This window comes from Aythya fuligula, chromosome 1 (genome assembly GCF_009819795.1).
Source record: "Aythya fuligula isolate bAytFul2 chromosome 1, bAytFul2.pri, whole genome shotgun sequence".
NCBI lineage: Eukaryota > Metazoa > Chordata > Aves > Anseriformes > Anatidae > Aythya > Aythya fuligula.
In genome coordinates this window covers 58,005,496-58,022,664 of record NC_045559.1, presented here as the reverse complement: position 1 = coordinate 58,022,664, position 17,169 = coordinate 58,005,496, and the positions used below count along the sequence as shown (strand labels likewise).

General features: G+C 41.0%; 1 protein-coding gene across 2 annotated transcripts in view; it reads left to right on the top strand.

Moving 5' to 3' along the window:
- The window catches only part of CHST11 (carbohydrate sulfotransferase 11), a 164,656-nt gene that overhangs the window by 64,486 nt on the left and 83,001 nt on the right, over window positions 1–17,169 (top strand). For both annotated transcript variants that reach the window (XM_032194682.1, XM_032194672.1), the window contains exon 2: window positions 8,737–8,822. In XM_032194682.1, the coding sequence (XP_032050573.1) occupies window positions 8,737–8,822 (86 nt within the window). The remainder of the gene's footprint in view (window positions 1–8,736; window positions 8,823–17,169) is intronic.

The following is a 17,169-nucleotide window of genomic DNA, read 5'->3' as shown; positions in this document are numbered from 1 at the left end:
ACATCTGTTGAGGAACAGCAAAGAAATAGTAGCTCAAATAGACTGCAGCTGCAGCAGCCATCTTTCTCATTTTGACCTTGATTCAAGATAAATGCTTTTAAAATTACAGCTTTCTAAAGAAACCTTCCTTCTTTAAAGGTTTTTCTCTCTCTCGCTCTGTTTTTTAAATGAGCTCATACATCATATTTTTAAAGTAGACTGGGACTGACGGTATTATGGAAATAAAGGGAAATATATTAAAAAAAGAAACTCTATCTTCTTATGTTTTAAGACAATGCAAATGTTTTTTTCCTGGACTTACATTTACATAGTTTTCATTTGAACTTACATCAGAGAAATGGGATATAGCCAACTATCTACAGGCTTGAAAACTTGGCTGATAAGAAGAACTGAGTAGAGTATTCAATTCTTTGCTATAAAGAGAACCCGGAGGCAGGTACGCCTGCTTGTGTTGTTATAATCAGTATCTAGTAACTGGGGGGAGGCATGTTTGGAAACCTGTAAGCTTCACTAGAAAATTTACAACCTTTCCAGATTATTGCAGCCTCATTCTTCAAAGAGCAAAAGAGCATTGCTAAGTTGTAGTGGAAAAGTAGGAAAAAGTATGACTAGAAGCAGAGTTCTTCTTTCCCCTTCCTTCCTTCCTTCCTTCCTTCCTTCCTTCCTTCCTTCCTTCCTTCCTTCCTTCCTTCCTTCCTTCCTTCCTTCCTTCCTTCCTTCCATCCATCCATCCTAGATCCACAATGTTCCTTTGTGCATATTCATAATACATATTTATTTGTGAAATACAGATGGTTAAAATTGGTCACAATTTCTTAGCCTCTTACTTCCTTTGTAGGGAGTTGCTTTTTTGATATAGAAAAAAAAGGAAAAAGGAAACCTTATGTGGATGGTAAATGTATGTGTGTGTGTGTATATATATATATATATATAGTTTATGAAGACTTAGAAATAATTCTAGGAGACCAGAAGTGGACCCTTTTCAATTTTGGGATATCTGGCATTGCTAACGGATGGCATAAGCCTGGGAATACAAAATGATGAGCCTGCAGCTGAGGTGGTCAGCAATCCATCCAGAACTGACCCGTGAAATATTTCAATGTCAGGGAATCTGCATTTCATGCTATTGAAAACACTGTTGTATCAGACAAGTTCTGACCAATTCTAACACAGTCACAAAAAATCCTTGCTGCATTAAAGCAGCGTGTGCCAGTGTGGGACAGAGATGAACGAATCAGAGCTCTCCTAGTGTGAGAAGTAAAGCATATGGGAAAGTCTCTTGATGTAGGTTTGTGGATAATTTCATGAGACTTCTAAAGAAATTCCACATGGATTAACATTTTTAAAAAATTACTGGAAAAAAAAAGTTCCTCATTGTTCATTAGCAGGAAAGATGCTGTGTTAATTTATGCCACATGCAATGTCCGTAGGGTGGCCCGGGATCTAAGTCTCTGCATAATTTCACCCAAGGATATTGATTTCCCCACTGTGCCCAATTAAACCCATCCCCATGTTAATCTGAGAACAAATAGGATAAAATACAAATTTGTTTCTGGAAATTTGTCTAAAGCAAAAAGTAATTAAATCTCTCTCTATTCTTTGGAGGGCATTTGCAACCTTTGCAATTAGTGATTAGAACTTAGAAACAAATGTTAAGACTCACTTCCTTGCTGTGCCAATATTTCTTACATGCAGCTTCAGCCATCAGCCCGTGTTGGCTTCCTGGGCAGTGGAAGAAGCCACCCCCAGAGGCATGTAGGTGAGCTGTCTCTGCAGCTGCAGCGGAGATGGAAGTAGGTACTTAAAAAAGAGCCTTAGAATAGACACCTCACTTCTGAAAATGAATGTGGCCTGTAACAACTAATTTGCTTTGTGCAAGCTTTTAGCCTCAGTGCCTTTCTTTTTCTGAACTGCGAACAGAGAATTATTGCTTCACTAACTCATGGTCTCTGAACTAGTGACTTTGCTGTTCATGTCAGCAGAAATCATTCCACCACTTAGGTGTTGACCTTCTCTTCATTTTTCATCCTTCACTTTTATTGTATCCATCCACAGTCTTATTCCTGTAGGTGTCAATGGTAGATGAGTGGGAGTGGAAACAGCAGAGGAGGATTGGGTAGACGTGTGGAGTCAATGAACCTGTCTTGCTAAACCAAAATACATCATCCCCATTCCTCGGGTGAAGCTCTGAAATATCAAGCTTTTGGGATTTTTCTTTGCCATGTCCATAGAGCATGTAGCTCAGCAAGGTCTCTAGTTTATCCTTGGGGCACAGTGGTGTTACATGTGGTAAGGTGCTCCGATCACAGGCTTTTGCTTGTTTCTCACACTGAATAAAACACTGTGTTTCCTGTTACTATAAGGCACGAAGCAAAATCTGGTTCTGCAGTAATGTAAAGAAAAAATATGGTTTCATTCTCTCCACTTAAGACTTTGGCATGCTCATATGCAATACCTAATCTGATTTTTACTTTTCAAAAAGAGATCACAGAATCACAGAATCACAGAATTTTCTAGGTTGGAAGAGACCTCAAGGTCATCGAGTCCAACCTCCAACCTAACGCTAACAGCCCTCCACTAAACCATATCCCTAAGCTCTACATCTAAACGTCTTTTGAAGACTTCCAGGGATGGTGACTCCACCACTTCCCTGGGCAGCCTGTTCCAGTGCCTCACAACCCTTTCAGTGAAGAAGTTCTTCCTAGATCTATATGAGAACTCTAGCTGTGAGTTTTTCTTATGAGGGCTGCAGTTTAGCCTTAGGAAAATGAAGGAGTCCAGACAAGAATCCTGTCATAAATCCTCGTACCTGTAGTCTTCAAATCAAGGACCAATAATTTAGTCTAAAATCTTCAGCTGTGTGCAGCAAATCACAAGGACCCAAACATCCCATAACGTTACTATCCATCAGTTGATCTCTGTGAACTGTTGCTGAATGTTCATAAATGAGTGCCAGAGAGCTATCTGAAATGCTGGTACTGATGCTGCGGAGCCAGAGCTGTGTGCCAACATTTGCATTCAACCCGCATGCTCCTGGTCGCTGATTAAAAATTAACCCTTTCATCCTGTTCAGTGTCCTTTGCCTGATTAGTCTGTTGAAGGGATCTTAGGAATTTTAATGAAGTTTGAAATAGGGTAGTCTTTATTTGTGCTGAGTTTCTGATTTTGTCTGCAATTTGGACTTGGCTAGAGGGAACTCTTGCAGAGCAGATTGTTGTAAATTATTACAGAGGGCTTGTTTTCCTGAAGTACAACGAGACAGTTACTAATTATGAGCTTGTTCAGTGTGATTTTAGCAAGGGATCTGTGAAGTACGTGTAGAGGAGTTTCCAAATTGCAAAAAATACAGTCCAAGAACCTCCGACAAACTGGCAAAGGGTGGTTCCTCGGGTCACTTACTTTAACTTTGTCCTGAGTTTCTTCATGCTTGAAGGGTGTTACGTGTGCAAAATATTGCCAGATTGAGACTTGCTTGGTCTGTATTCAAATAGTGACCAGTTTGTCCTGAACATAATTCTTGCCAGTACAGGTGGAATGGTAGTTTTATAATGTCTTTTACAGACGTATGCTTGTGGTTGAGCTACGGATGTCTCAGTGTCTCCAAGAAAGGTGCTCGGTGTAGTGCTTGAATGTGTATTTCAATGCTTCATCATGTATAGCCAGATAGAAGTAGTTTTCTCTGCTGCTTTGGGGTCATATCAGAGGACAAACTGCGTCAAAATCTTCAGCCCAAGAAAATCTCTAAGCCTTCAGAATAGGTGTACTTGAATCACTCTTACTTTGCATTAAAAATTGAGGAAGTTTGAGGACAGTAGCATGTTTAAACATATTAAAATGTTCTGATGCCACTATCTTGCCTGGGCCAAGCTATGCTAATTTTTCTGTCTTGGTTGGGTAGAGTGCATTTGGTCAATGATCAGCCCTCACCCAGTTGTGTACGCTCATTGCTGTCAGTAAGATGTTGCTCTATGGAAAGCACTAACCCTGGCCTGCAAATGTCAGTGGTTTATTTCTTTAAAATAAGAATGGGATCACATTTTCAACAGGAGTCTCAACATACTGCTCTCAATGCCATATCTCACATTTTTTCCTCACAAGATGTCTTATATCCCAAAGAAGTGGAATGATTTATGTAAACAGCTTTCAACAATGCTGTATTGGGGAATTTCGTCTTTGTACTTTAGACCAACGAAAACTTAAATATTGATATGTCTGTGGATTTTTTTCTCAAATATTTGTAATATGAGAGAGTTAAGTGAGGTGGTGAATAGAGGTGGTGTTTTTGCATTTATTTCTTGTTGTCTTGCAAACCAGAAGTAAAAAGAATAATACAAGCAAAGTAAATGAAACATTACCAAGTAGGGAAGTGGTTGTTAGATACCAAGTAGGGAACTTTTGTACTACGGAAGTCTTGGAAATGGGAGCATTTGACATTTACTAGATTGTGGGATGGTAGTGGTATAGGTGCCTGCTGAATTCATGCCCTCAGCGTTTCAAATGTCACTTATTTCTGCAAGTACAGTGAAAGAAGTGGCAATTACTTTGTGTGGCTCTTACTGCAGTGTCCTTTGTTACTTGATTCAACACAGACTTAGGAGAAATGGTTTCACTTGCACTTCTGGTGCTTTGTAAGAAGGTGCCCTTTTGGATTCAAGTCTCCAAGAGTTTTGTTTCCTGTGATTTTTTTTTACCCCTTTCTCTAGGTAGTCCCAGTGCTCACATACTATTTCAGGCAAGTAATCTGCCTAGAGAAGTGTCACCGTATTCCCTCTCAGAGTTTCTCTGTAGTTCCTGAGAGGGAGAGGCAGAAATTGCAGTGATATGGATTCTTTTTAGTATTTTCTCCAGCTGTTGTTCATCCTTTGGATATATCAAGACCAGGTTGTTGGTCTCTCTCTCTCTCTCCACCTGCACCCACTATTCCAGGCACAGTTTTTTTTTTTTGCCAGGTGCAACCCAGAGGTGACACCTCCTTAGTAAGATGCTAAGATCTAATAGGTGCCTCGCTGTGTGCATCCACTGCGTCATTTGTAGCCCTTCCCTTGCTCTGTCGGGTTCAGTGCCTGTGGGACCTGGGGAGGAGATGCTGGTAATCACACCAAATGTTGGACCATGGCAGGAGCTTCAAAGGCTGCCTGGTCTGGATGGTGACCAGCGAGCTCTTGGTATGCTCCCAAGCTGCGGCTTTCCCAAGAGTGGTTTTGATTTGAAAGACATACATTTTAATTTGTAGTCATCTAATGGATTGAGATGGTAGGGAAACCTCTTTTTTCTGTGCAATCCTAGAAGTTTTGACTGGGTAGCACCGTGTTCTTGTGCTCACTGCAACTCACAGGTGAGATTGCTTCTCTTAATGCTGGTGGGCCCCGGTGTAGTTTTCTAGAAGCTGTACATGGATGCTTCTGTTCTGGGGTAATGTAGGGCCTGCTATCTATTTATATATATGTGTATATGTACGTAGGTAATTATTACATTGATAAGCTTTCAGTTCAGCAGGGCTGTTTATCTTTCTTTCTTGAGAGACTAGTGCCTAGATGATGTGCTCTCCACAGTTACTATTAAATTAATGAATATTGATTGGGCTGATTCTAGTGAGACTGACTGCATTTTGGGCAAATCATTCCAGAAGAGGGAAGAAAGCTGTCCTTACAGTTCTCATCTTTAAGTGACAAGCTAACAGTTCATTCAGTTGCCCAGTCCTGGCTGAATTCAGGGGACTGCTGATTCTGCTGCAGTATTAACACCACTCTTTAATCATTCAAGGCATTATCTACTGCTGTCAGCTGCTTCATGCACGTGGTATGTATGAACGGGATCTTTTAATCAGTCCTGGGAGCCACGCGTGTGCACCACTTACCATTAGATTATAATTAACTATAATTATGGATGGAGATCAGCCCAAACCATAAAATGTAGATTTAGATATTTACTATGTTAATAAGAAGATTTGGTGAAGATAAAGGGCTTGATTTTTATTTTTCACTATCACAGTAGTGTGAAGGAGTCTTAGTCAAAATTAATATAACTGCCATTTCCACCCATCTTATGGTTTTCTTTCTGCAGATTACTATAAATGAGATTCAGGCCAAAGAGGTCATGTCATTCACACAATAAAACACTGCCTCAGCGAAGCCGAGATGATAGAAAGCAGTTTGTAGAAAACCTGGGAGGTATGGTTGTCCATAGGTGCACCAGAAAGTCTTCTGTATAAACCTTCTTGATAATTACTCGCCTAAGGACAATTTTACAGAAGGCACGAGTGGGATTTCTGCTCAGGAAGGGGGAATGTTCCCCTTTGTTTCAATGCCATGGGTACGTTGCAGGCAGGAGCATTTTCCAGGTGTGCGCAGCGGTGCTGAGTACAGCTGCACCAGCGCGTGCTGCTGCTGCTGCCAACAAGCGCCGTGCTAAGCTGCTGTGCTGCCATGCAAGCTCCACAGTCTTGTTCTCAAGGCTTTATTGAAGAAACAACCCAGTTAAGCAATGCTGGGAATCATAAAAAAGATTTAATGGTTTTTATGAGTAAGGTTCTCCATTAGTATTTAGCTTTTGCTGGGGAGACAGCGGCTTTTGTTTGCTTGTTTACGTTTGGGAATCAAATCTCACACATTGTGCAAATAATTTAATCTTTATGGCTGCTGCTGCTGCATATAAAGTGTTGTTGTGTTGGTACCTGCTGGTTAAGTGAAGCAGGAAGGGATACATTTATGCACGTCACTGTTTACTGTATTTAATGGAAATGAAAAGTGAAGTAATAAATTAGGGAACAATATTCTTCTTCAGTTTGGAACAAAGAGGCGGTGTTCCAGGATCCTGGTTAATCAAAGCGCAGTGACCTGCACACGCTGAAGCTTTCCCCGCTCTGGTATTTAAGTGGAAATGGCGTGTTTGGCTGTTGACCCGAGGGCTCCGTTTTGGAAAGGTCTCTTGTGATGGCGAGGGGGCACCAGAACGGTGGTCGGGGCCCAGCTCCTAGTGCCAGAGCAGGAGCCAAGCGTTTGGAACAACCTCTAGGGGTGTCTCACATCCTCACTTTAGTGTCTTCTTCCTAAACTAATTCCAGACCTTGAAAGCTGACATTACTTACGTGATATTTTTTTTTTTAAGCTTTAATAGTTTTAAAAGTTTTTAAAGTTGACAGTTATGAAGGCTCATTGTGATTGTTTGCTGTTGTGGCAATACCGTGCCGTGTGTCTAAGTATTCTCAGAAGCTTATCAGGTATTTAAACATGTAAATGAAAATTATAGCCTCTAACAACATCGCTGTTCGAACTGTGAAGAAAATCAAAACATTTAGCCTGTTTGTTTACTAAGCACATACGCCCGAGTCCTGTTAGGAGATGCAGGGAATCTTTGTTTGCTCAGGGAAAAAGCGACACGACACATTATTCGATGATTACCTTCGATTTAAAAATAGATACGAAGTGAGTGAAGGAGACTATTATGTCTCCAGAGTGGAGCTGTGTACGGTGTTCTGTCTCTGCAGAAACTTTTACACTGGTTCATGCTTCTTGACATATCGATTATCATCATGTACAAGCCCTCTGTTTTAAAGCACAGCTTGACAGTATTCTCCAGCGCTTGGCCTGACACCTGCAATAGCATTTCTGTCAGTGGTGCAGTTCACAGCTGTTTCTACGGGACACTTCGGCAGTTTCCTACTAAAAACCTGGCAAGTGGTGGTAAAAGCGTGCCTGACTCTGCTTAGTGCCTCTGGATTCCCAGCAGGACCACCTCTTCTTTACTGCTCACGTCTCAGTTATAACTCGATGAGACAAGTTTCCCCTCATCGTGATGCCTGATGTGGGCATCTGCCTGCCTGATGCTCCTTCTCTAGCTAGCACAGCAAGTGGGGGGCAGAGGAGTGTTTTTTGGGGGGATTTGGGCCAGGTGAGATGAGAAAGACAGCCAAGCTTTTGTTTTCCACCCCTGTAGGGTGTAGAGAGTGGTTGGAGCTGAACAGCTTCTTATTCAGACTTTTCAGACTATGGAGGGCCTAACCTGAAACTGGTGTTCTCTGTTCCTGCTGGGGCTCAGATCAGAATCTCTCTTGGAAATGCTTCTGGATCAGCCCTTTGACAAAGCCTTTAGTTTGAAAGCCTGCTTGCCTCCAACTGGAATCCCATAACATATGTTGGTTTTTGGTCCAGTCAAATATTCAGTTGCAATGCATAGAGCAAAATATAGTTTGGAGCAAGAAAGTGCAGGAATAACTGATTGTATATGCATCGTGTACTGCTGAGTGTCTGTTCAAGGAGAAGCCAAAGCTATAGGCCAAAGCTTTAAAATCCTATGTTTTAATATTAGGATCTTAGATACCTCTGTATTTAGGCTCAGAGAGGCTCAAGCATTGCCATTCAGAAATGCCAGTTGTAGGAGTTAATCCGACTGCTCCATGATGATCAGAGAAGCAGGTACCTACCACGAATGAATTGAAAATCATGTTGTTTTGTCTTTGGTGCCTGTACCAGAATTTTGGGCCACCCAAGCTGAAAGATGTTGGATAACAGCTTTTATAAGACGGGAACCAGAGAGCTTTGTTTCCGTAGTTTCCACAGTAGATCAAATATTTAGCTCTTGGACCATTTCTATGGAAAGTAAAATTAGTAATTAAGACACAACATTGGCTGTGGAATCCCCTGATTTGTCAGAAAATGTCTTCTTGCCGTAGGCATTGCAATTGGTTACTGCTAACCAGTGTTGCTAACCTGTATTAATTTCAATTTCCTCTTGCAGTAATGCGTAGAAATCCATTTGGGATGGACATTTGCTGCCGGAAAGGATCCAGAAGCCCACTTCAGGAACTGTATAATCCCACCCAGGTGAGTATCTTGTGGCTATAATCAAACTTTCCAGTCCAGAGTACAAATACAGTCTCGCTTAACTTAAATGTGTTTTGGTCTGTTTTATATCATTTATATGCAGTAGCTGCCATCTGCTTGGAGGAATGATCCTCAGGCCTGCAAAGCTGAGCCATAAAGTTCTACAGTTTGAGCTAAATGCCTGATTTTTGAAGGTTTTTAGTTGCCTAATGATGCAGACTCCTTTAAGTATTTTACTTAGGTACCTGAAAGCCTTAAGATAATATCTTTAGATCCCCTAGGTACAAGCTAAGGCTTCATAATTTAATTTATCAGTCAATACACAGAGGGGCAGGGTGGGGTGAGAGCAAGAGTAAGTGACAAGATGTTCTGTGCATGAAACAGCGAGTGCAGGAAGGCAGAAAATTACAATAATAATATATGAAAATTATCTGTATGGTAGCCAGCTGCCCTTCCTGTCCTGGTTCATTTCTTGTATGAGGTTGAGACAAACACAGTAGCTAACATGTCCTTACTCTACGCACTATTTGACACCTGATGGTCTTGGTGGGAGCCTACAATAATCTGAGTTCTTGTGACAAGCAGTGCAGGAAAGTTATCTGAAATTTGTGCTCCCATTTGTTCCTCTGGATCAATTTATTCCCTACATGTGGGTTGAATTGGCACATTCAGGAACAGCATTTCCTGTTGGCAACTGAGAGGAAGTGCTGCCATTGAGAGAAAATGCCAGCTGACTATTAAACATATTTATTAAGGTTTAACAACCGCCTATTATATATTTATACATCAATGAATACATTGAGTTTTACTAAATTGGCTGTTAAGGAAAGTGACTATCCCAATAAATCTAACTTGTTAGATTTAACAAGGCAGTAAATGTTTTAAATACTATTTGATTATGAAGAGACTGACTATATAGTGTGCAAAATGAAATCTAAGTGATTTAAAGTATTTATGTGAAGAATTGACAACAACTTAAAGATATGTGATATCTGATACGTGGTGGGGTAAAGCTCCATTTACTTGATTACGTTGTTTTTATGAACATACACTGACTTACTAATTCAATTGGAATTCTGTGCATGGCTGGGAACATGAGTTTATCATACTAATATACTGGCCTTTATTGACCATAGAGTTAGCGTTGCGTAAATGGAAAGTGCATGTAAAAGCCCTGAAGAGGAGCAGTCAAATGCTACAAAGGAAAAATATTAGAATTTGCAAGTTAAATTTAAAGATTTAAACATACTTTGCAGATGATCGAGAAAGGCAGGTAAGGGAAAAGAGGCTGGTCATTTAATTATTCTCTCTGGGGTCTGCAGTGTGTCATTAAAACCTCCTTGCCCTTTAATACTGTTAATGGCCATCCCGTAAGAGAGAAGCATCCCCGTCCATTGAAGGGCTGTAATCCCAGAGCCCTTGCAAGCTTGGCCAACTCAAAAGGTTTTCTGAGCTTCCTGAAGCAGGGGATGCAGCTGGCAGCTCCCTGACTGCCTCTCCTTCATTTCGGCATGCCCTGACCAAGTAAAGCATTGGCATGCCTTTCAGGGCTCTCTTAGGAGGCAGCCAGAAAAGTCAGTGTTTGAGTAAGTGCAGCATTTCTTGCAGCTGATATCATACTAAGCAGATGACGTTTTTCACGCTGAAGTGTTTCTGTCAGCTCAGTGCCATCCCTTCCTATCAAACTTTTTAAGTTTTGTTTCTTTATTTGTTTTTAGAAGGCATTTGCTCACTTTTTGGATGGGGCTTTGCATGCTGCACTCAGTGCTGTAGGGACTAACAAGGCAAGCAAATGCATGTAGAAACAAGAAAAGACAGCAAGAAGGGGCTGACACATAAAACAACAGACTGGAGATGACCCCTGGAATATTTCTTCAAATATGTAGGTCATATTTCTTTTTGCATTTTTGCCTGAATACCTGTCTTGCCTTTCTTAAGGTGGCAGAGGAGAGACTGGTCTGTATTTTGGCAGTGGGGTTCTTGGTTCTTGACCTCAGGAGTTCACCACCAGTCGTAAAGAGGGCAGGGGAGATCAGACTCCTAATCTGTCTCTGCAGTTCCTTGCTGAAGCAGTCATGATCTACCATTTGTAAAATCAGCTCAGAATTCAGTAGAATAAATAACTTTATGATAAGACATTTTTTGGCCAAAACCTCTCTCTTACAGATATAAATAATTAAAATACCTGTTAGATCTTCAACCCTTGACTTTCAAGAATTTGTTGGACTCCTGGTGTTGGGAGCCCACACTTTTGGGTTGGATGCTGATGGCTGTGTGTGTGCCATAACAGAAACCCTTTGGTACCCAGTTTAGGTGCTTCAGAGAAGTGGTAGATTGAGCAGATATTTGTAGTTCTCCCTGTAGTTCAAGGGAATCTGAACAATTCAAACATCATACTAAGGCTGCTGAAAGATGCCCTGCAGCTATGGCTTTGGATTACCACAAGCTAGGTGCAGATGTAATTTTTTCAGTGGAGGAAACTTTAAATATTTAATGTGTCCACGTGCATGTTTTTAACATGATCTAGTAATAGGAGTACCCAGCTGTGGCTCACCGTCCTCTGCTACAGAGTGCAGTGTACATTTAATGTGCTTCAGGTTTCCTCACGTAGGCAGCAATGTGCAACCGTAATTCCTGCGGTTGTCTCCAGGACCCCCAAGAGAGTTTGGCAGGGAAGGGGACTTATGTGGCTTCCTGCTTTGAGATGGTTGTAGGGTCCCATAGGTCACAGCTTGCAGCCCCCTCCTGGCTGTTCCCTATCAGGGAAGATGAGAATATGGCTGTCAATTGAAATAAATGCCATATAGAGTCCATAATTATCTCTCAGATTTAAAATGCTGTAGTTTAATATGAGTAAGACTTTTCAACTCCGTGTTCAGCATCAGGTTGCACTGCCCTTGTAAAACCAGATGGAGAAAGGCTGATTTACACCAGCCAAGGATTTGACTACGGCTATTTACTGTGTTGACATATAACAGCCTCTCTGATCCTGCGCTGTTTTGTTTCCTTCTATGGAGTGGTTTAGGTTGTTTGCAGATGCCATCATTTGTCTCTTGGATCTCTTCTTGGTGGATGATTGTGACGAGAAAAAAGAAAAAAAAGAAAAGAGAAGAATTTGGCTTCATTAAATTCTAATAGAGCAATGAAATGGAGGTGACTGAAAGGATGGCTTATAGGAGCTGAATTTCAGAAAATTGCAGTCAAATTTTCAGTGGACTGGTCATAATTGTTCAGACGTTTGGTGGAGGACTTTGGAGGTCTTTTCTAACCTTAATGATTCTATGATTCTATGAGTTAGCAATGAATTAGGACCAAATTAAGTGTCTGTAACAAAGCCCATGTGTTATTTATGTCTTAGTTGAGTACCTGGCCTTTTGATTATTGTAAAAGTAGGAACAATGCTTTTGCTCTTTTGCCTGTTGTAATAGAGCAGAAAGTAAGTGCATTTGTCTGTGGACAAAAGATCTCTTTTCTAGGGCATTTATTGCAAGATTTTTCATGAGCACTAATACACCATGAGGGAAAGAAAAGTCAATATAACTGAACTGGATTTACACTGAGTAAGCAAATTTCCAGGCTGTGGTCCTCGAGTACATGAAGACATGTCTCTGAGACCCTGCTGTCATTTTTTTTCTTTTTCAGTTAGAGGTTTACTAATAAGGTGCAGAGGTACCCATGCCAAATTCTGAGGGCTGAAATGCTGCATTTCTTTAATGGGTTTGTTAAAAAGCCAGCTTGGATAGGTATTAAGTAGAACTATATTCCTTCTGCCACATAGCTGTAATGGAAAAAAGAAAGAGGATTCAGCACACAACAAGTAGCAAAAGAGAAAATCTAGATGTAACTTAACACAGTTGAAGAGACTTACAGGAATGTGACATACACTTGCATCGTATATTGATTTATTTTTTTTTAAATTCTTTTTTGGTATACCAAACCCCAGGAATTTAAGGACATGGGTAAACAAATAGTTGCAAAACTTTTTCTTAAAAGACAACTTATGCAGTTGTATCTTGTAATTTGCATAACTGAGTATAGGCCCATTGCTCCAAAAATAACAGATAATTGTGGATCAGCCCATGGAGCTGGAGTCACCAGAAGTTCAGAATTGGGTAACATCATACTTGAGGCTTGTACATATTAGTGGTTGGCACTGAGATGTTTGGTGTAATGAAAGCACTACCAAATTACAGCAAATTGTAAGCCAAAATAGACCCAATGTTAAGGGAAAGGGAAATTGTTGCATCTTTAACTTAGAATTTGTCTTCTAGTTGTCAAGATTAACACCTAATTCCCAGGAAATCATTGTCTGGTCTTACTATCTAGACTGTTGTGAGGAGCACGGCAGAGATACAGTCCTGTATGTGTTAGGATCCACATCCCAAGGATGAGTGTGTTTCAGTTTCTAGTTTGACATTGCCTAACTAATACATGAGTCGACATGACCGTTTCACCAAAGGTCAAACTGTTTGCCATTTGTTATTTTCCTTTTCAAACACATTTCTTTTTGTTGAGGAGCTGCATTTCTAGGTAGCTGATTTTTGTGGTAGCTGGAGCCAGGATGTTTAGTGCTTTGCTAAACCTGGTGAGTCACAACTGTGGACCTCACATTGCCTTTCTGTTATGAAATTATATTGGATTGTTTTGGAGCAGTCGTTCCAAAATGACCCACTTCTTTTATTACTTCCACTCCTTTTCTCCCCTGCCTTCCTGCCAAGTGCAAAGAAAGTGAGCGGTTGCCTTGCTGCTCACAGACAGTGTTTATACATCCTCAGCCACCTCAGGCTGCGAGTGCTCCTTTTTTGGAGATGCCGCATGATTATCTGTGGCTCAGGCTGTCTGGATAGCATCTGCAAACATCAATCCAGTTCAGCCCACATCGCTTAACTTTCATCTGGGTTGGTACTTTCCTATCTTCAAGGTGATTTCAACTCACTAGGATAACTCTGTGGGCGACTGTGACTGTTCCCGGACAGAAGTTTGTGGTGAGCTTTGTGGTCAGAGCTTTTGTGTACGTGTTGCCCACAGCACTTTGAACTGAAGGTTCAAATGCCTAAAAACCCGTATTTCTGTCCTTGGTGAACCTGAGGTACTGAGCACTCAGCAGTTTGTTTCTGTGTGCAACAGCTTCTTGTAGAAGTATAAGAAGTAAAGGGCAGGTCATTGAGTATGAGGAAACGTCCAGTTTACCTGTGGTTTTGTCTCCATCAGCAGGTGACCAGGACAGACTACAAGAAGGATAAACAAATCATGATAATCTGCTAACACACAAAAGCTCATGGGCTTCCTAAGGCAGGAAGCCCATGTCTTCATCAGTTACACCATTGAAGAAGAACCCATGAGGTGCCAAACCACTATAGCAGTGAAGAGGAGGGGAAAAATATTGCTTTCCAATTTCAGTAATACGTGAAGATTACACCAGTACTATACACCAGTCCTATACACTTAACTTTTCTCCCCTTTTCATATGTGTATGTTCTGGTTGTCTTATTTCCTCCCACAGACAGCAGTACAGATACCCTAATGTGAACTTTGAAGTACAAGAAATAGTGAGGCTTATCTAAAGAGCAAAAGGTTAGAAATTATTGATGCTTTGCGATTGAGATGAATAGTCATAGGTGTGCATGTGTTCTTATGAGGGCAAGAAGTGGCCCCAAAGTTTTACCAGTACTGAAAACGTACATTGTGTGGTTGATGCTGATCTTTGTAGGCAGATTCATGCAGATAATAACAGCATGGTAAGTGCAGTTCTTAGTCTCAGTATATGATTGATCGTAGATTAAAAACTCCTTAATGGAAAAGATGCAGAATGGAGACATAGGGAAGAAAATTCAGTGTGCAGTGCCAAACTTTGGGAACGTAATCCTATTGGTAAACAACAATATTGTATCTAATTATCCTCCCTTGCTGTAGCAGATGCCTGCTGATGAAAGAAGAGGTAATTGATTTACTCTGTGGATGACTTCGTATGCAAAGACATTACTTACTGTCGTGCTTGCAAGTCATAAAACAGCAGCTGGACTGGGATGAAATATTACATTAACCTTAGGAAAAAAAAAACTGCACCAGTGAGAATGCTTTGTTATTAATTACTGATTACAAATGATAAGAGCCTGTTTTAGATGCTGGGGAAATGGCATAGGGAGGGGAGGGGAGGATTTCAGGTACAGTGTGCTTCATAGATCATTCCTTGAGACGTGATGGATGCCTTTGTAAGTCAAGAGGAATTAATCAGACAAGTATGTACAGTAACTACCAGTACTCAAGGCCAGAATTATCCTCAGGACAAGCTCATTCAAGTTACTGCAGTGCATTGAGATGAATTTTTAGTCACCTGTGTTTAATAGAAGACTTATTACTTACACAAAATGAAAAAGTACAATTGTCACTCAAAATAGCTCTGATTTCCCTGATAGGAAAAGAAGCAGCAGAGATCTCTTACAATTTCTCCACTTCTTGAGTCATCTTTTATTATTTTGAGAGTATATGAGTTTAATTATAAAGCCATTCGGGAGGCATGCAATTATGAGAAAAAAGATTTAGTAATGCAGGAGACGTGGCCAAAAACAAAAGGCTTGTATGTGTTGGAGGGGGGAGATAGCACAGTTTTCAGACCTGGACATCTGTATGTGATGTCTGGACTCCCTATTAGACAATTGTCTAAACCCACTTGTGCAGCGGGTGGAAAGAAAACCTGGGCTGTAGCACAGTGATTCAGTGCCCGATCAGCATCAGTGAAGCTTTTTGTGTTTAATTCTCTCCAAATGAGAGACTGATTTGGTCATGAAAGTGATGGTTCAGTCAAATGCTTGCTTGGAACCAAGTAGTGTTCAAATGGGGAACCTGCCTTTCTCTGCATTAGGTTCCTTTCTTTCCTCCCCAGCTGAAAGTTTCATGCCAACTTGACCAGTGATGAAAACACAAATAATTATACCTCAAAATGCAGAGGGATGTGGTGGTTTGGAGAATTAGGAGGCAAGGGGCGGGGGGGGGGGGGCGGAATGTCTTTGTTCACAAACTGGTGTAATGACCACAGATTTCTGCCACCTGCTCCTGTGGAGACAGTGCAGGATTTCTGCCTGCACTTAGCAAGCGCTCCAACATCGCTGGCTAAACTGCTGTATCCTAATATTCTCAGTCTAGACCTTGTAATTATTTACAGTGTAGCCTCTCTTGCTCATTTCTGGTGCAGATATTTTCTGGGCAGCTTTCTCCACTGTGTATAGGGTAGCAACCATATTTGTCTAAACACTTGCTTTTTTTTCTTTCTTACTGCAGTCTTTGTTATCAAAGAGGTTTCTTAACTCAATGCAGCAGAATCGTAGACTGCTTGCAGCAGGGCAGGACAATCTCTGCAAATCCCAGGAGCCCAGCTACAGCCTCTCTCTCTCCCTCTCTCTCTAAGGAATTGTAAAGTATCCCAGTAGGCATAATTATGAAAATGAGAGAAGACAGACACTACTCTACTGGTCTTGTAATTCTCATTTACTATATAACTTGAAAATTAAGGAGGAGTGGAACAAGTTGTTAAAATTTGCAGTTATTTTCAAGAGATTAGATTCCCCAAGTCTCCTTTTTACAGACTTACTGTATCTGATGCAGTACCTCTAGACCTACAAACTGACCTGTAATGTTCATTGATGGACTTTAGGTCTGTACGATATAAATTCACCTCAGTAATGTAACTAGCTGCACCTTACTGAAGCTTTCTTCAGTAAAAATGCAATAATTTGCTTCTCTGATTATGCACACAGATTCAGAATTTCTCCTCTGTAAATAATGCAGACAAGGCAATGTTAAAATATTGCCTCTTGAAGGATGTGGATGCAGAAGTCACTGCATTTTGGCACTTATGTGCTAAGGAACTGAATGGTACTGCTGGGAGGCAGGCTGTAGAGTTTTTGCACAAATGTGTGTAGGCAGTTAAATCAAGCACAGATTGTCTAGTGACATTTTCCAGGTAAGTTTCCTCTTTGCAGAAGTCTGAGCTCTATAGCAGGCTTTTTATTAAGTCATGTCATGGTGATCTGTGACATGGTCTTACAATAGAGTAAGACCTGTGGTGAAGACCTTGTGTGCTTCTCTGTTTGTCTGCAAAAATAAGAAAACTGTACCTTGCTCTGTCAATCCTGTTTGTCTGACATCCCCAGACCTTCATGACGGCAGTAATTAAGAGTGGAGCAGAAGGATTGTAGGGGGACGACATGACACAGGCCGTGGTGGTCAGGGCAGGAGAAGCAGGGAGCTGGACCTTTGGGAGCAGAAATAACAGGGGTTCCCCTAGGACTGGGAAATGCTGTCAGTGCTGGCTGCTGGGCTGTTTCTTGTTTACTTCTTTAATCATCAG